At 47.8% G+C, this 25,343-nt stretch overlaps 2 protein-coding genes across 4 annotated transcripts in view; one reads left to right on the top strand and one right to left on the bottom strand.

The window, feature by feature from the left end:
• bbc3 (BCL2 binding component 3) overlaps positions 1-9,377 on the top strand; it is a 22,957-nt gene extending 13,580 nt beyond the window's left edge. For both annotated transcript variants that reach the window (XM_056283515.1, XM_056283514.1), the window contains one exon: positions 5,269-9,377. In XM_056283515.1, the coding sequence (XP_056139490.1) occupies positions 5,269-5,495 (227 nt within the window). In that variant the 3' untranslated portion in view covers positions 5,496-9,377. The remainder of the gene's footprint in view (positions 1-5,268) is intronic.
• A 6,532-nt stretch (positions 9,378-15,909) lies between these two features.
• The window catches only part of sae1 (SUMO1 activating enzyme subunit 1), a 35,555-nt gene continuing 26,121 nt past the window's right edge, over positions 15,910-25,343 (bottom strand). The window contains exons 7-9 of one of the 2 annotated variants that reach the window (XM_056283763.1): positions 19,103-19,247; positions 17,271-17,340; positions 15,910-16,280 (exon numbers count right to left, since the gene is read on the bottom strand). In XM_056283763.1, the coding sequence (XP_056139738.1) occupies positions 16,161-16,280; positions 17,271-17,340; positions 19,103-19,247 (335 nt within the window). In that variant the 3' untranslated portion in view covers positions 15,910-16,160. Of the gene's footprint in view, positions 16,281-17,270; positions 17,341-19,102; positions 19,248-22,053; positions 22,141-25,343 lie in introns of those variants that run through there. The other variant, XM_056283764.1, reaches the window with a different exon arrangement.

Here is a 25,343-nt window from a genome sequence, read left to right as displayed (position 1 = left end):
CCCTCCCCTCCCCGCCCCGGATCGCGTGAGGAATTGTCAGTCTCTGCCCACCAGCCGCCCTCCCCCTCCCCCTCCCCCTCCCCCTCCCTTTCTTGCTCTCTTTCTCTGTATCAGACTCTGGCACATAAACAAAGGTGACGTCATCTAGCTTTGGCTAGAACTCACACACACACACACACACACACACACACACACACACACACACACATTTTATGAGGGAGTGACTGCCCCTTGCAGACGTGTATAGCAGGTTGTTGAGGTTATTCCCCTCATTGAACCCGTGTTCTGCTCTGCCCGCCGTGTGGTCGTGTGTGTGTGTGTGTCTGTGTGTGTGTGTGTGTGTGTGTGTGTGTGTGTGTGTGTGTGTGCGCATGTGTGAGAGAGAGAGATTGTGTGCATGGTAGATTTATGCCTGGAGGCATCTGGGGAAATTGTGTGTTTGTGTGCATTTATATGTGCATGTCTGTTTGTGTGCATGTGTGTGTGTGTGTGGGGGGGGTCAATGTGTGTGTATTTGAATTTGTGTGTGTGTGTGTTGTTTACAACCAGGCCTGAAACAAGAACAGTCAGGGACTTTTTCTAAATGAGCACTTTAAAACAAAAGGAAATGGGGCGGGTTGGAGGGGGGGGGGTCGGGGGCAAACCACAGGCACATGAGGTTCCTGTAGTCCAAGGCACTGTCCTGATAATGCAGCCTCTATCACACACACACACACACACACACACAAACACACAAAGACACACACACACACACACACACACACACACACACACACACACACACACACACACACACACACACAGTCTGTGCTGATTGCTCTTGCGGTTCACTGTTGTCTGCAGTCATCACCTCTGTTGAGCTGCCTTGACTGTTTCCATCCATTAAAGTTGAGAAGCAGCTTATTTGTAACCATTTTAAGTTGAGAAGCGGCTTATTTGTAACCATTTTAAGTTGAGAAGCGGCTTATTTGTAACCATTTTAAGTTGAGAAGCAGCTTATTTGTAACCATTTTAAGTTGAGAAGCGGCTTATTTGTAACCATTTTAAGTTGAGAAGCAGCTTATTTGTAAACATTTTAAGTTGAGAAGCAGCTTATTTGTAACCATTTTAAGTTGAGAAGCAGCTTATTTGTAACCATTTTAAGTTGAGAAGCAGCTTATTTGTAAACATTTTAAGTTGAGAAGCAGCTTATTTGTAACCATTTAAGTTGAGAAGCAGCTTATTTGTAAACATTTTAAGTTGAGAAGCAGCTTATTTGTAACCATTTTAAGTTGAGAAGCAGCTTATTTGTAACCATTTTAAGTTGAGAAGCAGCTTATTTGTGAACATTTTAAGTTGAGAAGCAGCTTATTTGTAAACATTTTAAGTTGAGAAGCAGCTTATTTGTAAACATTTAATTTGAGAAGCAGCTTATTTGTAACCATTTAAGTTGAGAAGCAGCTTATTTGTAAACATTTAAGTTGAGAAGCAGCTTATTTGTAAACATTTAAGTTGAGAAGCAGGTTATTTGTAACCATTTAAGTTGAGAAGCAGCTTATTTGTAAACATTTTAAGTTGAGAAGCAGCTTATTTGTAAACATTTAATTTCAGAAGCAGCTTATTTGTAACCATTTAAGTTGAGAAGCAGCTTATTTGTAACCATTTTAAGTTGAGAAGCAGCTTATTTGTAACCATTTTAAGTTGAGAAGCAGCTTATTTGTAACCATTTAAGTTGAGAAGCAGCTTATTTGTAAACATTTAAGTTGAGAAGCAGGTTATTTGTAACCATTTAAGTTGAGAAGCAGCTTATTTGTAAACATTTTAAGTTGAGAAGCAGCTTATTTGTAAACATTTAATTTGAGAAGCAGCTTATTTGTAACCATTTAAGTTGAGAAGCAGCTTATTTGTAACCATTTTAAGTTGAGAAGCAGCGTATTTGTAACCATTTTAAGTTGAGAAGCAGCTTATTTGTAACCATTTAAGTTGAGAAGCAGTTTATTTGTAACCATTTAAGTGGCGAAGCAGCTTATTTGTAACCATTTTAAGTTGAGAAGCAGCTTATTTGTAACCATTTTAAGTTGAGAAGCAGCTTATTTGTGAACATTTTAAGTTGAGAAGCAGCTTATTTGTAACTATTTAAGTTGAGAAGCAGCTTATTTGTAAACATTTAAGTTGAGAAGCGGCTTATTTGTAACCATTTAAGTTGAGAAGCAGCTTATTTGTAACCATTTAAGTTGAGAAGCAGCTTATTTGTAAACATTTAAGTTGAGAAGCAGGTTATTTGTAACCATTTAAGTTGAGAAGCAGCTTATTTGTAAACATTTTAAGTTGAGAAGCAGCTTATTTGTAAACATTTAATTTGAGAAGCAGCTTATTTGTAACCATTTAAGTTGAGAAGCAGCTTATTTGTAACCATTTTAAGTTGAGAAGCAGCTTATTTGTAACCATTTTAAGTTGAGAAGCAGCTTATTTGTAACCATTTAAGTTGAGAAGCAGCTTATTTGTAAACATTTAAGTTGAGAAGCAGGTTATTTGTAACCATTTAAGTTGAGAAGCAGCTTATTTGTAAACATTTTAAGTTGAGAAGCAGCTTATTTGTAAACATTTAATTTGAGAAGCAGCTTATTTGTAACCATTTAAGTTGAGAAGCAGCTTATTTGTAACCATTTTAAGTTGAGAAGCAGCGTATTTGTAACCATTTTAAGTTGAGAAGCAGCTTATTTGTAACCATTTAAGTTGAGAAGCAGTTTATTTGTAACCATTTAAGTGGCGAAGCAGCTTATTTGTAACCATTTTAAGTTGAGAAGCAGCTTATTTGTAACCATTTTAAGTTGAGAAGCAGCTTATTTGTGAACATTTTAAGTTGAGAAGCAGCTTATTTGTAACTATTTAAGTTGAGAAGCAGCTTATTTGTAACCATTTTAAGTTGAGAAGCAGCTTATTTGTAACCATTTTAAGTTGAGAAGCAGCTTATTTGTAACCATTTAAGTTGAGAAGCAGCTTATTTGTAACCATTTTAAGTTGAGAAGCAGCTTATTTGTAACCATTTTAAGTTGAGAAGCAGCTTATTTGTAACCATTTAAGTTGAGAAGCAGCTTATTTGTAAACATTTAAGTTGAGAAGCAGGTTATTTGTAACCATTTAAGTTGAGAAGCAGCTTATTTGTAAACATTTTAAGTTGAGAAGCAGCTTATTTGTAAACATTTAATTTGAGAAGCAGCTTATTTGTAACCATTTAAGTTGAGAAGCAGCTTATTTGTAACCATTTTAAGTTGAGAAGCAGCGTATTTGTAACCATTTTAAGTTGAGAAGCAGCTTATTTGTAACCATTTAAGTTGAGAAGCAGTTTATTTGTAACCATTTAAGTGGCGAAGCAGCTTATTTGTAACCATTTTAAGTTGAGAAGCAGCTTATTTGTAACCATTTTAAGTTGAGAAGCAGCTTATTTGTGAACATTTTAAGTTGAGAAGCAGCTTATTTGTAACCATTTTAAGTTGAGAAGCAGCTTATTTGTAACCATTTAAGTTGAGAAGCAGCTTATTTGTAAACATTTAAGTTGAGAAGCAGGTTATTTGTAACCATTTAAGTTGAGAAGCAGCTTATTTGTAAACATTTTAAGTTGAGAAGCAGCTTATTTGTAAACATTTAATTTGAGAAGCAGCTTATTTGTAACCATTTAAGTTGAGAAGCAGCTTATTTGTAACCATTTTAAGTTGAGAAGCAGCGTATTTGTAACCATTTTAAGTTGAGAAGCAGCTTATTTGTAACCATTTAAGTTGAGAAGCAGTTTATTTGTAACCATTTAAGTGGCGAAGCAGCTTATTTGTAACCATTTTAAGTTGAGAAGCAGCTTATTTGTAACCATTTTAAGTTGAGAAGCAGCTTATTTGTGAACATTTTAAGTTGAGAAGCAGCTTATTTGTAACTATTTAAGTTGAGAAGCAGCTTATTTGTAACCATTTTAAGTTGAGAAGCAGCTTATTTGTAACCATTTTAAGTTGAGAAGCAGCTTATTTGTAAACATTTTAAGTTGAGAAGCAGCTTATTTGTAACGATTTAAGTTGAGAAGCAGCTTATTTGTAACCATTTAAGTTGAGAAGCAGCTTATTTGTAACCATTTAAGTTGAGAAGCAGCTTATTTGTAACCATTTTAAGTTGAGAAGCAGCTTATTTGTAACCATTTAAGTTGAGAAGCAGCTTATTTGTAACCATTTTAAGTTGAGAAGCAGCTTATTTGTAACCATTTTAAGTTGAGAAGCAGCTTATTTGTAACCATTTTAAGTTGAGAAGCAGCTTATTTGTAACCATTAAAGTTGAGAAGCAGCTTATTTGTAACCATTTTAAGTTGAGATGCAGCTTATTTGTAACCATTTTAAATTGAGAAGCAGCTTATTTGTAACCATTTAAGTTGAGATGCAGCTTATTTGTAACCATTTTAAGTTGAGAAGCAGCTTATTTGTGAACATTTAAGTTGAGAAGCAGCTTATTTGTAACCACTTTAAGTTGAGAAGCAGCTTATTTGTAACCATTTTAAGTTGAGAAGCAGCTTATTTGTAACCATTTAAGTTGAGAAGCAGCTTATTTGTGAACATTTAAGTTGAGATGCAGCTTATTTGTAACCATTTTAAGTTGAGAAGCAGCTTATTTGTAACCATTTAAGTTGAGAAGCAGCTTATTTGTGAACATTTAAGTTGAGAAGCAGCTTATTTGTAACCACTTTAAGTTGAGAAGCAGCTTATTTGTAACCATTTTAAGTTGAGAAGCAGCTTATTTGTAACCATTTAAGTTGAGAAGCAGCTTATTTGTGAACATTTAAGTTGAGATGCAGCTTATTTGTAACCATTTTAAGTTGAGAAGCAGCTTATTTGTAACCATTTAAGTTGAGAAGCAGCTTATTTGTGAACATTTAAGTTGAGATGCAGCTTATTTGTAACCATTTTAAGTTGAGGAGCAGCTTATTTGTAAACAGGGTTTGGTTCTGAAGTCTTTTATCGTTTGTGTAAAATGTAACCCAGCCCTGTGTACAACTGTGTCTTCTAGCTTCTGGCTCCCTTCTCAGACGTTACACTTCTTTACAATACAACCCCTGTTCCTCACGCGAAGTCACAAGCGTGTTATTAAGTCGGTGGCGACGGCGGCTTTTTGGGTCACTTTGTCGACACGTGCACATGTTGTAGCGACTAGCATGGATAAAAAGGTCAGATGATGAATAATTTGTTGAGCTGTGCATTGTGCGTTTTATGGGGGCTAACGTCACTAATTCTCTCTCTCCCCCCTTCTCTCTCTCAGGCCATTCCAGAGTGGCAGGGCTGGATAGGTCTGTACATGGGAATGATGGACTTCCTCACCCAGACTCTGAACACTCTCTACAGGCTCATATAGCCCCGCCCTCCCCGGTTACCGTGGTCACCCTGCAACCGTCAGGGCTCTTGATTCGCTGTGGTGCTGAACATTGGAGCGTCGCCAGAAGGAAGGACCGTGTGGGACAAGGGTTTACAGAGCAAGTTCCCACCTAAAACAGACGTTCATCGGACGACCGCTGGGGGACATTTGGGGCCCAGGGACGCCGAATGGAGGTGCCGGCGCCTGCCACATTGGATGGATTAGTCCGTCTACCTGTCTGTCTGTCTGTCTGTCTGTCCATCAGTCTGCTGGCACAGCCTGCTGGACGACTCTCGTCACCATATTTTCCTGTACATATTGTTCATTTGGTTTGCTCTCCGTCGTTCTCAGTGACTCTGTGGGACCGCATGTGATGTCACAGATGTGGCTCAAGGAGGTTTGTGTGTTTGGTTGTGTGTGTGCGTGTGTGTGTGTGTGTACTTGTGTTTGCATGCCACACCCGGGTCAGACAGTGTCCGTAACGCTCTCTTTGATCCTGTCTCCTGCGCAGGCGGCCACGTGGACGGGGTTTGACCACACGAGGAGATCGCCGACACTTGCTAGCGTTGTCTCTTGTGACAAACTCCGCCCATCCGGCCCTCGTAGGTTATCTAAAGGCGGCGCGCTGTCTGACCCAGGGCCGGGGCCGGGGGGGGGGGGGGCGGAGCAGAGTGGTGGGTGGGTGTCTCTCTCTGTGTTGGGTGAGGTCCCGTTCTCGTAAGCTGTGAAACGACGCGCCGTGGCGGCATCGTGAGGGGGGAGGAAGGGTGGCGCGCTCTACTTGGCGACGGAGCACAAAGTCGACCCCCCCCCCCTCTCTCTCTTCCAATCAAAAACCTTTTCATTCATCACACAACGTGCCTTCCTGTTAAGCCCCTGTGCCGAGGCCCAATCATCACCACCAGGACAATCGCCCACACACACACTCGCATAGAAACTTAGGGGTTTACCACTGTACATTCCTCAACACCTGCTGCCAGTGTTTAGAGCTTGTCGGGGTCCCCCCCCCCCCCCCCCCGCCGCCCCTCTCGACAGTGTTTATAGTTACTTGATCACGTGTATATATATTTTTGGAAGGGAATCTGAAATAAATTGGAAATGAAAAGAAGCTAAGACGCCAGTTCTCAGTTTATGTCGGGGAGACCCGCCGCCACGCCCGAGCGGGTTCGCCTTCTGAATCCAGCGGATTTGAGGACGTTCGACTCGGATAGTTTGGTTTTCAGAAAGTCTTTGATGTTTGTCAGAGAGGGTTGAGTGGGTTCATCTGGACACGGGCGTTTATTGACGGATAACGTTGAACGCCGGTTGGGGGAGGGGGGGGTCAAAGAGGTCATCTGTGTTAAGAGGGAACGACCATCCCCTACGTCTGTCGCTGTTTCGCCATTGCGAAGGTTCCCCAAATCCTCTGCCAACAGCACACATGGCCACCGACGCTCTAGTAAATGGCCGCGCCCGTATTTCCACATGTAACTGGTCGTTGGCTTGGGTCGTTGCACATCTGCCGCCATCTTAGCGGTGCTGTAATCGCAACATTCCCCAATGCTCTCATTAGTACACGTGGCCATGGAAACGCTAGTTACTGGTCACACCCATATTTGCATATGAAACTGGTTATGCAACTGCACTGTGTTGTTTATCGGCGGTGGGGCGCCTGCAGTCGGTTTAGACCGAAGAGGTCAAGTTACCGTCGTGTCCGGACGAACTGATTCGACCTTCTTTGGTTTTCTAACATGGATGGAGCATGCGTCAAGACATATGTGACATTTGACGAGTTTGACAGTGTGTAGGAACCCCAACACGTTTCACGCCCCTTCTGGGAGAGTAATTTATTTGGACATGATGTAGCCTTCCTGTAGCATGGTTTTGGTTTCTTTCAAGTGTTTTCTCCTTTTTTATGAATTTACCCTCTTGTGTCGAATAATTTATTTTTTTTTCTTCACCCTGCTGATTAAAGCTATGAACGATTAAGTTGTATTTTTCAATGCAAAGCTGTTGTATAATGTTGATTAGACATGGACTGAATACGCTGACGGGTGGAGAAGCCGGACTGTGCAGCAGGGGTGCATGTGTCACCAGGCGTCGTCATGTGTCACCAGGCGTCGTCATGTGTCACCAGGCGTCGTCGTGTGGAATATCGACAACACTGAGCGGTGTCGTTCCGAAATGCTCTATCTACGTTTTGGGAAATGATCCTTTTTATCCTCTGCCCAATTTTAAAAAAAGGAGAATCGTTGTACCTAATATTAGTTTTCTGGTGTTTGCATTTACCTTAGAATTTGGTCAATTTGGTGAAAACAATCTATTAGCATAGGTGCTATATCGTTTTAAAAACAAAACTGCTAACCCTATCTAAATGAAAACACCGTGGCCTTATTTTAAGCAACGTCGCTTCTGTCACAGACAGTTGAATCGGTTCATCTGGACACGACGTTTATTGACATACATTTCATCCCTCAACTAAGGGACCTCTTCGGTCTCAACTGGCTGCAGGTGTCCCCACCCTTAGAAACAATAGAAACGACCCAGAACAACGATGGGTTTCATATGCAGATTGCTAGAGTTACAATGGATTGGGGAATAGTGGCAAACACAGCGTTATAAAATGGTGACGTCTTACTATGCTGTGAAACTTCCTCAGCTGGATTATCGGGCGTGCACAGGGAGGCTTTCCGTCTGTTGACGGGTGGATGTTTGGTTTCAGTGAGGCAACAACAACAGAAACCATGTCCCTCCCCATCTTATCATTGATAATACCGGAGATGATTTGTCGTTTCCGTCTCTCACAAACAAAGACACGGCAAATGCGATGTTAGCGTATTTGTGGGCTGCCACTTACGCGTTCGCTGGCGATGAATTTGGCGCTCGGGCGAAGACCGAGGTGACGCATCCGCTTCCGTTATGTACGACGGCTGAAACGGCAAACGGCAAAATTACTTGTATATCCCGCAAAGCACAAAGGCCCCCCCCCAGATATTAAGTGTCAGAGCTGTGTCAGCAATACTGAAACGCGTTGGATTTACACCTCGTATGACTCAAAGCGACTGAACTGCTGCCTCGCTGAAAAGACGAGTGACCTTTAGCACCAAGTCCTCCGCCACGTCGTCCCTGGAAGATGAGGACTGCTCCAGTGTACTGTTAAAAGCTGATCTTAACGCTACAGGTGTAGCTACACCTGTACCACAAGCGTAAGCGCACGTTGTACTGTACTACACTTTGAATAAAAGCCACCGATCACAAATATTTGGTGTTAGTTTCAGGGAGGATCCAACCCCAACAAGTCTTTGTTAGCCCTTCGAGCCCGGGCCTTTCCCTTCCAACGAGGGAGGTGGTTCGGTTTTAGCTGGCACGTGTCAGACGTTCGCCGAGCGGCGTATACCATCTGACCTTAGCTAACACCGTGTGTATATCTTCAGTACAGGCCCTTTAGATGGAAAACAAAACAAAACCGTTGCTGGGGGCCTTGCTATGTAAAGTCATAAAGATACCACTGTGAAATGATGGCCGGTGTACACACGGCCAGGTTGGACCGAGCAGGACCAGCATACTGGGAAACGCGCTAGCAGGCTGAACACACCTGTGCTGTATTGGCGCCACATGGTCTAGGTGAAAACATGAACCGATGGCCGATGTTAAATCGTAATGCCAGCTAAAAACTAAGGCATTCTGCTGGCATATGTGTCTAACTAGCTACAAAAAACCACACCTGCTAGTACCCTAGTGTGCACCTGTATTGTACTGAAGTCTGTAATGGCTAACCTGACTTGCAACGTCAATTCCTGACAAAAAGTGCTACATCTGCGGTAGACCGCTTCCCGTTAAGACTTGTGACTGCCTGCGGTTGTTTCTCTCGTGACAGTGCGCTTCCTGGTTACGGGGCAAGGCGCTACAGCCTTCACCCTCCTTCCAACCACTCTGTCAGTCTCATGCAGTGTACATTGCTCTACCTTTTTTTTTCTATTGTGGACTTTCGACATGATTTTTGTACTTTTGTTCCTTTTTTTATACAATAAACTTTTGAAGCGTATTGACTTGTTTGGCCTTTTGTTGTTATTTTAAACACGAACAGGGGTCGCTCCTTGAGTATTGTATCGCACGATTGTGGAGGTTGTTCGTTATCGGGTATTGGGGGACTGTACGAGGTTATGATGACGTATGGTGTGCTTAGCCAAAGTTTAGTGAAGGGCAGGTTTATTGACAACCAAGTAAGCTACCATCCATCCATCCGTTATCCAAAGCGCTTACCCTGCTCTCAGGGATGCTGGAGCCCGTCCCAGCAGTCACTGGGCGGCAGGCGGGGAGGCGCCCTGGACAGGCCACACACACACCCACAAAACTGGGAATTTATTACAATAGGATACTGAACATGAAAACAAGGACATTGTAAGCTAATTCAGGGGGCAGATAGGAACCGCCGCAGCCGGGACGCAAACCCGTGTCTCCCGCACCACCAACATTAACCAGTCGACTAAAGACCCCAACCCTAGCGAGTCTGTTTCCCCATTACACTACCCCCCCTTCAGCATATCAGCTCCCTCACGCCTCTGGGTGCACACGCTTCCGGTGGCCTCGCGGTCTCGCCATCCCACTTCTGACACCAAATGTAGTGAATTCAGGGGGCAGCTCTAGGATATCAGGTACGGGGGCAGTAACAGGGGCTATTTGAGCAGGCCATTAAGCTAACCTGGCTAGCGGCCAGGGTAGCGGGCACAGGGCACAAGTGGGTGCTACTGTACCTAGCTCAGGCTGGCTAAGAGCTAGTGACGTTCTAGTGACGGTAGTCCGGGGGGGGGCGTGTCGGAATCGTGCTTGTCCTCAGATGAACTCAGACTCCCCACGAGTCGATCCCTCCCTGCTGCCACCGGCTAGCTACGTGAGTTTAAATCCCACTTCTGACACCAATGTAGCGAGAATTCTGGGGGCAGCTGGGAACCGCCGCAGCCGGGACGCGAACCCGTGTCTCCTGCACCACGGGCGACAACGTTGACTAGTCGACTAAAGGGTCCGACCCTTAGCCAAGGCCCAGCGAGTCTATTTATCCGTGCACGATACAATATGAACAAAAAGTTCACAAATAGAAAAAACAGCTAAGAATATCTAACACGACTAACAAAAAATATCTAAACCCTAAATTATCTAAAAGAATGTTCTCATTCATCCAGGTCATGGTTATCCAAAGGAATTGAATCAAGTGCAACTGGACTTGGTATATATCCGTGAAGACGTTTCGCCTCTCATCCGACTACTGGACCTTTGCCTGAACACTAATTCAGGGGCCAGTTTTACAGACAGAAACACGGCTGTGCAATGGGCTCACCAGTATCGCCCATTGTGGCCAACTTATATATGGAAGAGGTAGAACACAGGGCCCTGAACTCCTTCAGAGGAACACCTCCGAGCCACTGGTTCGGATATGTGGACGACACAAGGGTCAAATCCAAACACAAGAGGTACAAGCGTTTACCAAACACATCAACTCAGTGGACAAGAACATTAAGTTCACAAGGGAAGACGTAAAGAACAACAGTTTGCCCTTCTTGGACTGGGACGTCCACATTGGGGAAGACAGGAGCCTCCACATTGGGGTTTACAGGAAACCTACACACACAGACCAAGATCTACTTTTCGACTCACACCACCTGCTGGAATAAAAACTGGGCATCATCAGAACTCTGCAACACAGAGCTGACAATGTGCCCATGAGCACTCAGGCCCAACGGGAAGAACACAAACACCTGACGGGAGCTTTAAAAACCTGCGGCTACCCCAGTTGGACCTTTGTGAAAGCTGCAACACGTTCCAAAAAGACCAACCAGGTGAGCGACGAGGAGAAAAGGAACAGAAGGAATAGCACAGTCATCCCGTATGTTTCTGGGGTCTCCGAGAAACTCAGGAGAATTTTTAACAAACACCGCATCCCGGTATACTTCAAACCCAGCAACACACTCCGACAAAGACTGGTTCATCCCAAAGACCGCGTACCACACACCCGGAAAAGCAATCTGGTGTATGCTGTACAATGCAATGAGGATTGCACTGACCTATACATAGGAGAAACCAAACAACCACTACACAAACGGATGGCCCAACACAGAAGGCCAAACTCCTCAGGACAAGACTCAGCAGTCTATCTACACCTAAAGGAGAAGACACACTCCTTCGAGGACAGCAACATACACATTTTGGACAGAGAAGATAGATGGTTTGAAAGAGGGGTGAAGGAAGCCATCTATATGTGAAACTGGAAAAACCATCCCTCAACAGAGGAGGAGGTCTGGGACACCACCTATCTCCCACTTACAATGCCGTCCTTTCATCTCTACCCAGGAGACTCAAGAAGCCTAGCCTCCAAGAACAACAGTCGCTCACTAACGGCTCCAACCACTCTCATGACCACTGAATAATGAAGTCGAAACTAAACAAATGCAAATCAATAGCTCCGATAACGACTCCAAAGAGGATAAATATCTGAGTCTCGTCACCAGCCAGTCAGACTAGCTTGGTCTAGTCAGAAAGGCACGAACTGATGAAGCCTCGTCTTCACGGATATAGACATTGTAGCGAATTCGGGGGGACAACGCAACCACAGAAACTGCCGCGGCCGGGACGCGAACCCGTATCGCCCGCACCGCAGGAGGCATCGCTAACCGCTCGACCAAAAGGTCCGACCCGCCCAGCCAGCGTGTCTTCTTATCCATGCGCGTTACAATACCAAGTCCAGTTGCACTCGATTCGATTCCTTTGGACATCTAAAAACTTACACACACCCACAGACCCATTCGAAAAAGGCCGACGCGCTCACAAGTGGCCACAGGGTGACCATCGTTTCAACCTATCCAGAGATTCACGCGTAATACTGTGACGTCATGCGTCAGATCGAGGAGCACGTGCGTGTCCCGTCGTTAAAGGGACGCCGGACTCTTACTAGCGCCACGTTTGGTCAACACTTGCAGATGCACAAAATAAGGACGCGCGTCAATGGTCTGCTTTTTGACGCAAACTACAAGACAACCGCTCTGATTGGGTCTTGTGCCTCACATCCGACATGGCAAGCTTTGAGCTGTGCTAATAACCACACAAAAAAGTACTGCAAGCAAGAAAAAATACTGTATAAGCCAGAGCTACTTTCATAAGCACTGATGACGTCATGTTTTAGCCGCTCTTGCAGCCCTAACCACTTGGTAAGGTGGAAACTCCCCGGTTTGTATCCATCCGCGCGTGTACAGAAATTTGGGGATTTACCGCTGTACATTCCTCAACACCTGCTGCCAGTGTTTAGAGCTTATGGAGTGGGGGGGGGGGCGGCGTCACCCCACCCGTCTCTCTGTCTTACTCTCTGCCTCTGTCTGTCACCCCATCTTTCTCCCTCTCTCCATTCCGCGCGCGCGCACACTCACAACAGACGCGAGCACCTACCCCAAAATCTCCTCGCTCATATGGCTGTAAACCCAAAATTGGTCCCAACAAATACACACACACAGACACACACAGACACACACGCACGGCTGTTAGTGAGTCAACAGGCAGCATCTGGAGCAGACATCCTTACTTAGAGCCCAGCCACAGGACCAGCCAATCACGTCGCGCCCCTGCTAAATCAGAGCTCTGATTGGCTGCAAGGATGACCACACGGTCTTCGCTACCAAATGGAGGGCCGTGATGGAGAGTGACCGCAAAGCAGTGGGACCGACAGACAGACAGACAGACAGACAGACAGACAGACAGACCCTTTAAAAGGAGAGCTCACAGTGTTTGTGAGGGCAAGAGAATTAGGAAACCAGAACGAGGGAAGATGAGACAGAGGGAGAGAGAGAGGGGGGGAGGGAGGCAGTGGGAGTGGTGAAGCGAGCAGAGTCAGCAGCAGTCAGTCCAGTGGAGAGTGAAAGCTTAAGCACACGAGCGAGTGCTGGCAGATCAGGGTTTGGGTTTAATTAAAGGGGCAGAACGGGTTTAAAGGAACGTCCCGTGATTCATCTCCTTTCCTAATCCCGGGAGGAGAGCAGCGGCACCCCGCGCAGCATACCCACTCTCGCGGTTCCACTGAAAGGCTTTGACTGGTTGTTTTCCTCCTCAGCAGCCCTGTAGGGTCAAGACGACCCCTGCAGTACTCAGTGGCGCCCCCAAGGGGTGGCCAGGGCCACCCTGATACTACAACAGCATAATACAATTCCTGAAATTCAGTCATGGCTTTTGGTTTTGGTGTGCCACCCCAAGATTTTCAGCGGCCCCATTTGGTCCCCCCCCCTATGAAACATGTCTGGGGGCGCCACTGGCAGTACTTACTCACTTCACTGTCATGCAGCGGATGGCGTCATCACGACCACTGGCTAGCGTCACACTCACCCCTGGTTTTTATACAAAAATAAATAAATAAATAAATAAATAAAGCATGACGGTCACACGAGAAATTCAAAGAGTAAAAAATAAATCAGGAGCGGTTGATTTAATCTAAAAAAACGCGTCTGATCTCAATGTAAACTACTAATAACACCCGTTAGCCGAGCGGTTAGTGACGTCGCCTTGTGGCGCAGTACACCTCGTATCGAATCCCGCACCGGGCAAGAAAGTAACCGCTTACATTGGTGGCAGCGGCGGGATCCGGAAGTGTGAGGATCCTCAGCAGTCTCTTCGGAGCGCGGGAAGAACAAAGCGCTTCCGGTAGAGGGTGACGACTGTAAACGACTAATAAGACACGTTAGCCCCTAACTAACGGGTCTGACCCTTTAGCCGAGCGGGTAGTGACGTCGCCTTGTGGCGCAGTACACCCCGTATCGAATCCCGCACCGGGCAAGAACATAAGCGGTTACAGTAGTTTACGACGAGACGAACTCATTTGCGGCATTAGAGGCGTTTCCCGGGGTGACTTCTGTGAATAGCTTCAGCGAGTTGCGAGTTAAAGGGGTGGTTTGTTTACCACCATTCGTCTACTTCAATAGTCGGTCAAACTCGTAGACGTTGTAGCGAATTCGGGGGGACAACGCAACCACGGGAAGCGCCGCGGCCGGGACGCGAACCCGTATCGCCCGCACCGCAGGAGACATCGCTAACCGCTCGGCTAAAGGCTCAGACCCGCCCAGCCAGCGGTACACTACCCCCACACTCTGTGCTATTTGAAGGCACGTTGTTTAGCCTAGCTTAGCTCACTGGCTGCATGTCTACGGGGATCATTAGCAGCTGAAACACTCCCCCTCTGAAGCCCATCAGCCCATTGGCCCAGCATTAACTATTTTTCTGATCATATATCTTCGTAATGTGTGTGTGTGTGTGGTGTTAGTGTAGATAGCGGGACCGAAAACTAAAGCACTTACGATCCTAATGCTTTCTGGAGGTGGTAGGTATTGTCTCAGAGGGTAAGGGAAACATCCCAGAAAATTAAGATTATGTATAATTATGCAAAATATGCATTTTTCTAAAAACGGCAAAAAACCACCTTTCTCGGCATTTCAGGTGATTCTGAGCATCTTTGATTTTTTCACCGATATAAAAAAAAAATTCTGGGACTTGGGAAATGTTTTGGCATCATGCAAAATAATATGCATTTTTGCAAAAACGCATTTATGATCCTCATTTTTCTTGGAGGTGGTAGGTGTTGTTCCAGAGAGGACCAGAAAAATAGAACATTAAAATAATTATAATAATGACGCATAATTATGCAAAATAGGCATTTTCTAAAAACCACTTTTCTCGGCATTTCAGATGATTCTGAGCATTTGGGGGGAGGGAGTTGGAGTGGGGTGGGGGGTTTAGGGGCAGGGGGGGAAGGCGGTTAGCTGGCAGGATGAAGAGGAGGGAGATTGAGACGGGTGGATAAACCAAACCGCTACATTGTAGCGGGGTTCTTCTAGCTCAGATTATAACATAGAAGATGCCGGAAGCCGAACCAACCTTTTAAGCGAAATGGACCAACTCTATCTAAGTGGCACTAAAAGCACAGTGGGCACGACGGAGAACTACTGCCCCTGCCTTGAACTAGTGTCACCCATTTGCCCCAATGCACATCTGCAGTGGTAGTTTGACAGGTCTGACAAATCCCACAGGTTAAACCCTCCCCAGGTCCCGGGGTCAGACGCGTAGCCGGGTTGTTTGCAAGAATCCTGTTTTTATGGCCTTGTGTAGCAGTAATGAGACCAACTCCTCGTTTGCAGTCGGCGTCATTTGTGGCAGCAATACGCTGCCGTACATTTGCATGTCTGCACAAACCTCACGTATGCTCCCACTACCGGCTGGAGTGATATTTGGCAGGAGATGAGCCCCTGTTTGGTTTGCATGAGTCATATGCCGACGCCGTGTCACGTGAGGTCATGTGGGAGTCAAAGCGTCACCGCTTCCTTATACGGACTCTGACTGTTCAGACCTGTGAGCCGCTTTCCCGTTTTCCATCTACAAATTTGAATCTTGACCGACACGCGTCATCTATGCACGTTTCCTGTCTCAGCTCTGATCCCGTTCTATCAACTGGGCTTTTAATGAGATTTGATGGTAGCAATAAAAACCTATATCCGTCCGGTAAATTCAAGAGCCAAAAAAGAGCCGTGTGCGCTAAGATACTTTACCATAACTTTTTATTAAAAAAGGAAAAAAACAGAAAAATTCTAATTTTGTGATGGAGACTCAAACTAAAGGACGCGACCGTCTGGCTCTGTGCTCAAATTAAACCGAGGAGCAAAATGAGGAGAGACAAAACGCCAAAGTCAAACAGCGGATGAACTTTCTGACTCGTGCAGCCGATGACGGAATTAACAGTCTGACGGCAGTAACAGAAGGAATGCAAATGGGCTTCGCTCCGCCTCTTTGCGCCGTGGTCAGCCGAGGGAGGCGGTGAGGGCCGTCGACTGGGGTCCGAAGTAGTCGACCACGCCGTTCCCTTTGCAACCGTCGAAGAAGAAGAAGTTTCTGTGTGGCGGGTCCCTCTGGGAGAGAGCCTGAAAGAAAGAAGGGTTCACATTAGACCTCGGCATCCATGAGGTCATGTGCCCCCCGACCATACAAATACACCGTTAAATATGCACAGGAACACTGTAGGAGATAGGTTAGCTTCCTCTGCACTTGTTAAATAACCGCTTTGCTAGTTTCATCCACTTCTTAGTGTATGGAAAACCACCCATTTGTTGTTTCCTTGTTTGCAAAAAGTCACTTTTCTCTCTCTGCCAGTTTCAGTGGGTTTCATCAGCGCCTTGGAAACCGCAGGTATGCCTTCTGCCAGTTCAGAACTAGGACTGATGTTTCCCTTTTAACTAACGCCGCTCTACCACAAACACATGCCTATCACAAGACATCTACACAGATGTGCGCGCACACACACACACACACACACACTGAGCTGAGGTCAGTGGGGCTTAGTAATCTAATCAGAATTTGTAGTTTAGTGTAACGTGAGTTAAATTATTCAAAACAAGCCTGTATTCAATAGTTGTGCGGTGTGTGTGTGTGTGTGTGTATCGGCTTGTGGGTCTAACACTCAAGCAGTGGTGGATCTAGAGATTTTTTCCTGGGGTGGCAAGACTGTGTCCCAGAGGTGGCAGCTGCCCCCCCTTGCCACCCTGTAGATCCGCCCCTGCACTCAAGTGATTTTATAACGAGTCAGTATCGGAGCTATTTACATCGCACACCTTTCAAAAAGCGCAACGCAATGCACTTTATATGGCAGCAAGTTCAATGCAAAGGAAGAAAAATGATGCAGGGGTGTGTGTGTGGTGTGTGTGTGTGTGTGTGTACAGTTTGTGTGTGGTACTGTGCAAGCAAAATACTCTGCCAGTGAGTAATACTCACCATCACCCACACCCAAAAGTAACTGTTAACCGTGGGCAACTGTTTAGTAACAGTGTGTTTGAGTGTGTGTGTGTGTGTGTGTTTGTTTGTATGTATGTGTGTGTGTGTGTGTGTGTGTGTTTGTTTGTGTGTATGCTTTTCACCTTGATAACTTCCTGTCCTAGGACTCCACCCACCACAGCACAGACCGGCGCCATCTCCGAGAAACAGTAGCTGATGGGGGGGAAAAAGCAAGAGCAAAACTGATAAATCTGTTTAACCCACACACACACACACACACACACACACACACACACACACACACACACACCTGCTCGTCTCCACAAGATAAATGGAGTTTAACACTGAATTAGTCACGCGATCTCAAATAAAAACAAACAAATAAATAGAGGCCTCAGTCAAACCAGCGAATGGCGGGGTTCGTAGCCCGGGCCCGACCTTCCCACTGCTAACGCTAACAACTTAGCACGGGGTCAGCGAGGGTCAACCATGACACCGCCGACAGGGAACGATGACGAAACACGTCAAGGTGTACGCCAAGAGGCTCGCCATCCTCAACGACCTCCATGACCGGACTTGTCCAGCCAGCGAGCCAGAAGAGGAGTGACACAGAACCCCACACCGGTCCACCCCAGTGCTGGTGGGAGACCAGGACCCCGTATTTAGAGGAGCAGCTAGCATCTACCGCTTCGAAACTTGCACCGGATGTCTTTTTTCGGTTCCGAAAATGTGTTGTCAATGGAAGCAGAAAAACAAAAAAACCCCAAAAAAAACCTTGGCTTAAAGGATTTCACGGACCTTTAACTAAAACCCAGAGAGGACCGTCAAGGAGACAAAACAAGAAAACACGGCAAAGAAAGCTGCTTGGAGAGAGACCCCTCCTCCCCCTCTGTCGCCCTCACCGGGGTTCCTTCCTGCTTCTTTCCCCCCGTTAGAGGTTTTTTTCAGGGAGTTTGTCCTCATACAATGTGAGGCTCTCAGGACAGGATGTTGTGTTGCTGCAAGGCCCCCCGGAGGCAAATTTGTAATTTGTGATAATGGGCTACACACATATAATTGACTTTTGACTTAATGTGTGTTATATTTATGCTACTTAAAATCTGAATTACTTCATTTGTCGGTTATACACGTTTAAAAAAATATATAATTCTCATTAACGGCTTTAAGAAACTGAGGACTGGGTTGGTTACCTGTGTCAGGTAATTCATATAGCACCGTGGACAGTGGTTAGCGCGGTCGCCTCACAGTAGGAGGTCCTGGGTCCGACCTTGGGGGGTCGTCCCGGGTCGTCCTCTGTGTGGAGTTTGGATGTTCTCCCCGTGTCGGGTCAGGTGGATCGGCGGTACTAAATTGTCCCTAGGTGTGAATGTGTGTGGGCCCTGTGTGATGGCCTGGCGGCCTGCCCAGTGGGACAAGCTCCAGCATCCCCACAACCCTGAGAGCAGGATAAGCGGTTAAGATAATGGATGGATGGATGTTCTCAGTATGTAATCCAGTATCCCCCCCCCCCTTTTTTTTCTCTCCAGTTGTACTTGGCCAGTTACCCCACTCCTCTGAGCCGTCCCGATCGCTGCTCCACCCCCTCTGCCGATCCGGGGTGGGGCTGCAGACTACCACACGCCTCCTCCCATACATGTGGAGTCGCCAGCCGCTTTTCACCTGACAGTGAGGAGTTTCATCAGGGGGACGTAGCGCGTGGGTGGATCACGCTATTCCCCCCACCCCCACCCCCACCCACCCCGAACAGGCGCCCTGACTGACCAGAGGAGGCGCTAGTGCAGCGACCAGGACACATACCCACATCCGGCTTCCCACAGCCAACTGTGTCTGTAGGAACGCCCGACCAAGCTGGAGGTAACACGGGGATCGGAGCCGGCGATCCCGCGCCACCCGGACGCCCCTGTATTCCCGTTTTACTACCGGGCTGCCCGGAACCGTGTCGCAAAGTGACGAGGCAGATGAGCTCGGCTGGTACCTGATGAAGTCGTCAGTCAGCAGATCGGCGTTCAGCCCCATGGCCTCCAGGACATCGTCGCGGATCTGCCTCAGAAGCTGGCTGTCCTCTGCAAAGCACTCTGGGTCAGGGTCACGGCCTTTGTCGGTGCGAAACTTCAACAGAACTGTGGGGGGGGGACGGAGGAAACAGAGAGAGAAGAAATTTGAGGGAAAAAAGGGGGGAGACAAGTGACGGTTGAGAGAGACAGGCTGGAAACTCTGCCATCACACAAACGGCAGCCTTTAGAAGGGGCTTTTCCGCGTCTTTGTTTATCACCCAACGCAACGCCATCACGCCCTTTACCAACAAACCCCTCCGGTTCACAGCTGACAGTCCCCAAATCTGCTTCAGCGTAAATCATCATCGTAGAAAAAGACCACAACCCCGTCTTGTCACATAACACTGAAACAGGATGAGACGCGTATGCGGTCGCATCAAACACCCTCCGTTTGACACCGCAACACACCAGTCGACGAGGAGGCGCTCGCTAGTGCGCAAGCCAGGGCGACCGTGCACACCCCAAACTCTGTCGGCGCGTCTAACAGGTGCCGTTCGAGCTGGCAAACGGGGACCGCAGCTTCCTCTTCGCATGCGTCCATTTCCTGCTGCTAACCTCTCAGGTTTCGTGCTCCAGCTGTGTGACACGGGGCCGCCACCCCCGAAGAGCTGAATCAAAAGTGCCAGATTTGGACCAGGGGGTGCTATTTTTGGTGAAAGAGTTATATTAACAGCCCTCTAAAACTCCTGCAGTCTCTTTCAGAAAGACACACACACACAGACACACACACACACAGACACACACAACCCCCAGATTTCCTGCCTCCGTTCATCCATTAACCCGAACGACATCAGGAAGTCTCGTCCTCCCACGGTCATTTCCACACACACATGGGTGAACTGGAATCGCTTCATATATAACCTCTTTACCCCGTTATCAGTAAACCTGTCAAATCTCAGAAAGCCGCCTGCAGGCCGATGACATCACGCGCTCGCCTGCGGCGGGCAGGAAGCTTGACGGGTTTGCTAACGGCACCGCGGCCGGCGGAACGGCGAGGACGTCTCTGCACACAAGCGACGTCATCAAACGGCGTAGCCAAAGACACGGGCACCGCGGTAAGAGAGACCCGAGATAAAACGGCCCGCTCCGTTTACCACCCACACGCGTGAAACCCACAACGGGGGTGGGGGAAGGGAAGGTTGGGGGCTAACCTGACAGCACTCCTCCCGTTAAGCGGACCGTGTCGGGGCATCGCGGCGTTACGCGCCACTCAGAACCGTGCACGTGTCCGCTCGTGGGCCTCTGTATTGAGGCGGGAGTTGTGCGTTTAGGGTTGCGACTCGATTTAAACGTGTGAAAGGGCGTCGGGGTGGCGTGGCGGTCTAGTCCGTTGCCTACCAACACGGGGATCGCCGGTTCGGATCCCCCCCGTGTTGCCTCCGGCTCGGTCGGGCGTCCCTACAGACACAACTGGCCGTGTCTGCGGGTGGGAAGCCGGATGTGGGTGTGTGTCCTGGTCGCCGCACTAGCGCCTCCTCTGGTCGGTTGGGGTGATCCCCCCCACTCGCTACGTCCCCCTGGTGAAACTCCTCACTGTCAGGTGAGGAGAAGCGGCTGGAGACTCCACATGTATGGGAGGAGGCATGCGGTAGTCTGCAGCCCTCCCCGGATCGGCAGAGGGGGTGGAGCAGAGACCGGGACGGCTCGGAAGAGTGGGGTAATTGGCCGGGTACAATTGGGGGGAAAAAAAAAAAGGGGGGGGGGGAGAAGAAGTGGCTGCAGGACACTGGATCCAGGCAGTTCCGTCAGGTGGTTCTGATCAAGTAAATCCCTCTAGCCGGTTTGCATAAATTCAAAATAAAAACGCCTCATTAGTTCTGTTACTCCGACAAGCGCCTCACCTGTTTCTAGAGAGACAGGAAGCAGTTGTAACAGAGGAAGAACCACTTCCTCATCTGTCCGAGACAACACGGCTCACACCAATTATATTGCCGCGGGGGTTGAAATAAGAGCGGCCATCCCACGTAAACCCACCACTGAGAAGTTTCCACCGGGGAAACACCCCAACAGACATTGACATGTCGGTGGGCAACGTGGCAGACGACCATTTTCCTACAGGCCGCAGCTCGCTGGGGTTCAACTCCCACATCGATCGACCACGTTAGCCATTTAAAGCCTTTAAAAGGACAGCCCTGCTGCAACTTCGTGTTTTTCGGACGGACAACAACTGATACAAACAGACTGGACTCCTCCACGGCCTTCCCCAGAGCTCACAAGCACCTTCTACTCACACCAAATTGAGTCAGTTCATCTGGACACCACGCTTACTGACAGGCAACGTTTCGCCATCGTCTAACTGACCTCTTCAGTCTCACCTGACAGCAGGCACCCCTGTGGCTGCAGGAAACCAACGATCGGTTTCCTATGCAAACAGCCGTGACTAGAGAGAATGACCATGTGTACCCTTCACAGAGGATTGGGGAATAGTTGCGATCACAGCGTTGTAAAAGGGCGACATCTTACGACTACTATACTGTGAAATTAAACACAGTGACCACCCCTGAACCAAGGGGGGGGGTGAGTGGGGGGCTAAGAGTACATCTGTCGCCGTCTTACAATGCCGTGATTGCAAACACTCCCCAGTGTGCGAGTAGTACACATGGTCATGGGGAGCATGAAGTGGAGTTACAACGGCCATGCGTCCTATGGGTGAGGATGAGGGATGCAGGATGAGGATGTGCACCTGGTACCTGCAGTCACTGTATTGTTTATAAGGGTGGGGGTACCTGCAGTCACTGTATTGCTTATAAGGGTGGGGTACCTGCAGTCAGTTGAGACTGAAGAGGTCAGTTAGATGATGATGATGAAACGTTTCTCTCTCAGTAAACGTGGTGTCCAGATCAACTGACTCGACTTCCTGCGATTTTCTTACCTGGATTATTGAGGATGCATCAGGACAAGTGTTTTCTAGCTCACCGATGCCACGCTTGGCTCCAGTACAGGAAGCTGTGGGACCCCGCTGTATTCAAAAACATGTTCACAACAGGTCACAGAGCCATACAGTCGCCTTGGTCGGCGTAACGCATCACTGCGAGCACAGCATTCGCCAATGAGCGTACCGTTGTGTGGCCATGATCGGCACACCTGACCTGGCTGGTGCCTCCTTTTGTTCAGGGAGGTGAATGTGTCGACTTGACAAAGAAAAACAACTAAGAAAACATCAAAACATTCGACCGGCACTTGGAGCCGGCTCGTCCCCCTGGTCGAGTCCAAAACGCGCCGCCCGCTTCCCACCATTTCGCCGTTTGCGCGTCTCGATGCCGAACACGAGCCGTTGAACGGGCAGCGGTGGGTGGCATGCCAAGACGGCTCATTTAGCTGATCGTTTCGGCGGTTACAGCAAAACGCTAGCGAGGTATAGCGGACTAGCAAAGCTGCCGGCGGCGTACCGACACCCGCTTCGTACAGCGAGTCGTCAGTGTCATTAAAACGCTACGGTCATTTGACATGTTTTGTTTTAAACTGACATTATTAACAACACTACAGTTGAGGATGAAATCCCGACGTTCAGATTTGGTCCAGCAAGAGGTCCACATTCAGATCTGCTACACCGATGAAAGGATGTTTAGATTTGGGGCCAGTTATATCAGCGGGGAAAAACCAAAACCAGAGTGTTGGTTCAAAACTGAAGCGTGTGCACCACAGTTTCGTGTCACGTCGCAGCTAGTTCCTCTTGTTATGTGCTTTGTGTGCAACTGTAATTATCGTGCGGTGTAGGTGATGTAGGTGTGAGGATGTTCTCTGTGCTATGGTCAGTGCACACGGCTGCTCAAGGATAGCCTGTGATGGAAACTTGAGTATCTGTTGTACGGCTAGGTGACAATAACAGCCACGGTTCTTTAAAAAGGTCATCGAACACTGGAAATAACTTGAAAAACAGGAAGGCGGCCGGGTGGGTGGGGGGGGGTTAAAGGACGGTGTAATTTCACTTCAAGTCAAAAAGTTGCTTGGACTGGTGCCCCAAACCTTGATTTCTTTTCCATTTGTGTGTGGAGACATAAGGTGGGTAAGTGATTCTTGTCGTTTCTTCAGTTCGAGATCGTCTATGCTCAAGTTCTCATATAAAAGGCACCAAGCTTACACACACACACACACTCGGGATTTGTTTTGGCATTACATTTAAATTTCAGGGTTTTCCCATCCCGGAAGCGGTGTGGGAAGATGGCGGCGCGGACTCGTGTTTGCAGCGGCCTCACCCGGTCCCGATTATGCGGTGTCTTTGGCCACGTCTACGTCTAAGTTTGCGCGTCATCGTGTGAGGTTTTTATTTTGATCGTGGATTTCGTTTGGCCGGAGAGCTGGCGTTGGCTCGGCTGAGGGAGCCCGGTCCGCGGCGTCTTGTGGGCCCCGGGGCCGCGGCCCTGTGGCCGAAGAGGAAACGCCGAGAGCGGTCTGACAGGACGCGGAAGTGGGGCGGGCTAAGCAAACAGCTAGCTCGTGCAGACCGGCGGTTCTGACAGAAACGTTGGAAATTGTGTAACATAAAATCGAAATATGACCTCTCACGTACCATATCATGAAGAGTCAGTTTGCAAAAAACAGATGAAAGCCATTCTTACCATGAACACACAAACTCCCTGGCGTGAACACGCACACGAAAACATGACTTACGACAATAAATAAAAACGACGCCATCTGTTTTTGCAAAAGAAGCCCTCAAATATTTCCTGTCATTATTAAGCAACACTTGCATGTTATGACATCTATTCTCGTAAACAAGGTGACCAGCAGGACAAGTCACATTTACACCGACGCCGTTTGCCATGCCTCGGCATCGTTTGTAGAGCACTGTGTAACTTGAGGGGTGCTATACATTCATCATCAGCTGCTTCTCCGGGGTCGGGTCGCAGTGGCAGCAAGCTAAGTAGGGCACTCCAGACGTCCCTCTCCCCAGCAACGCCCTCCAGCTCCTCCTGGGGGATTCCCAGGCCAGACTGGACATGTAGTCCCTCCAGCGAGTTCTGGGTCTACCCCGGGGCCTCCTCCCAGTTGGCCGTGCCCGGTAAACCTCCAAAGGAAGGCGCCCAGGAGGCATCCTGATCAGATGCCCGAACCACCTCAACTGGCTCCTTTCGATGCGAAGGACCAGCGGCTCTACTCCGAGCTCCCTCCGGATGTCCGAGCTCCTCACCCTATCTCTAAGGCTGAGCCCAGACACCCTACGGAGGAAACTCATTTCAGCCGCTTGTATCCACGATCTCACCGTTTCGGTCACTACCCAAAGCTCATGACAATAGGTGAGGGTTGGAACCAAGACTGACTGGTAAATTGAGAGCTTTACCTCCCGGCTCAGCTCCCTCTTCACCACAATGGTCCGGTACAACGTCCACATTACTGCTGATGCTGCACCAATCCGCCTGTCAATCTCCCGCTCCATCCTACCCTCACTCGTGAACAAGACCCCGGAGGAGAAAACTCATTTCAGCTGCTTGTATCCGCGATCTCACCCTTTCAGTCACTACCCACAGCTCACTATGCTATAAAAGATTATTATCGCATGTTCGTTGTGCCGAATTGTGTCATTTACAGTCAGGGTAATTCCCACACCGTCGCTTTTCACATGCGATCAAATGCCCTCTTGGCATTTGAGATGCCCACGCTGTGTCCACCAAACAACAGTCTAGTCTCAACCTCCCCAACAAGAACTTCCAATCTCACGCTGTGTGAAACTTCTTTTTGCAGCCTCTTTCTCGGCGTTTGCCATGGTAGTCTTCATGTGGTCAGTATGAATTAGGGGCGTTTCACTGAGGCAACTGTGGGCGTTACAAGGGTGGGGCGTGAAGCTCACACAGGTGCGCCACATTTCAAGTTGAATGTCATTTCTAATAAAGGGAAATCTGCATCACATGTAGGTGTGTACTGTGCTATAAATCAGAATATTTTTGTGCGAGGCGTCCAGGTGGCGTGGTGGTTTTGACATGAACCCACACAGTTTCATAAATGAGGCCCCAGGACCTCAGTGGTGTGCCTGAGGACACGTCAACAGCACCCACTGGCTAAACTGGAGACTGAACTTTTGACCTTTCGGATATGGATGTATTGATCCGTTTTCAGCCCACCGATACCTATTGTATGATTTCGTGGAGTGGTATTGGTGTATCTTGATACAAAGGCTTAAAGAAAGCCTCGGAGCAAATGTCCAACTCATTGTTCATAGGGATT

This window comes from Lampris incognitus, chromosome 7 (genome assembly GCF_029633865.1).
Source record: "Lampris incognitus isolate fLamInc1 chromosome 7, fLamInc1.hap2, whole genome shotgun sequence".
Classification (NCBI taxonomy): domain Eukaryota; kingdom Metazoa; phylum Chordata; class Actinopteri; order Lampriformes; family Lampridae; genus Lampris; species Lampris incognitus.
The sequence above is the reverse complement of the archived record's forward strand: the minus strand, read 5'-3'. Positions and strand labels throughout refer to the sequence as shown.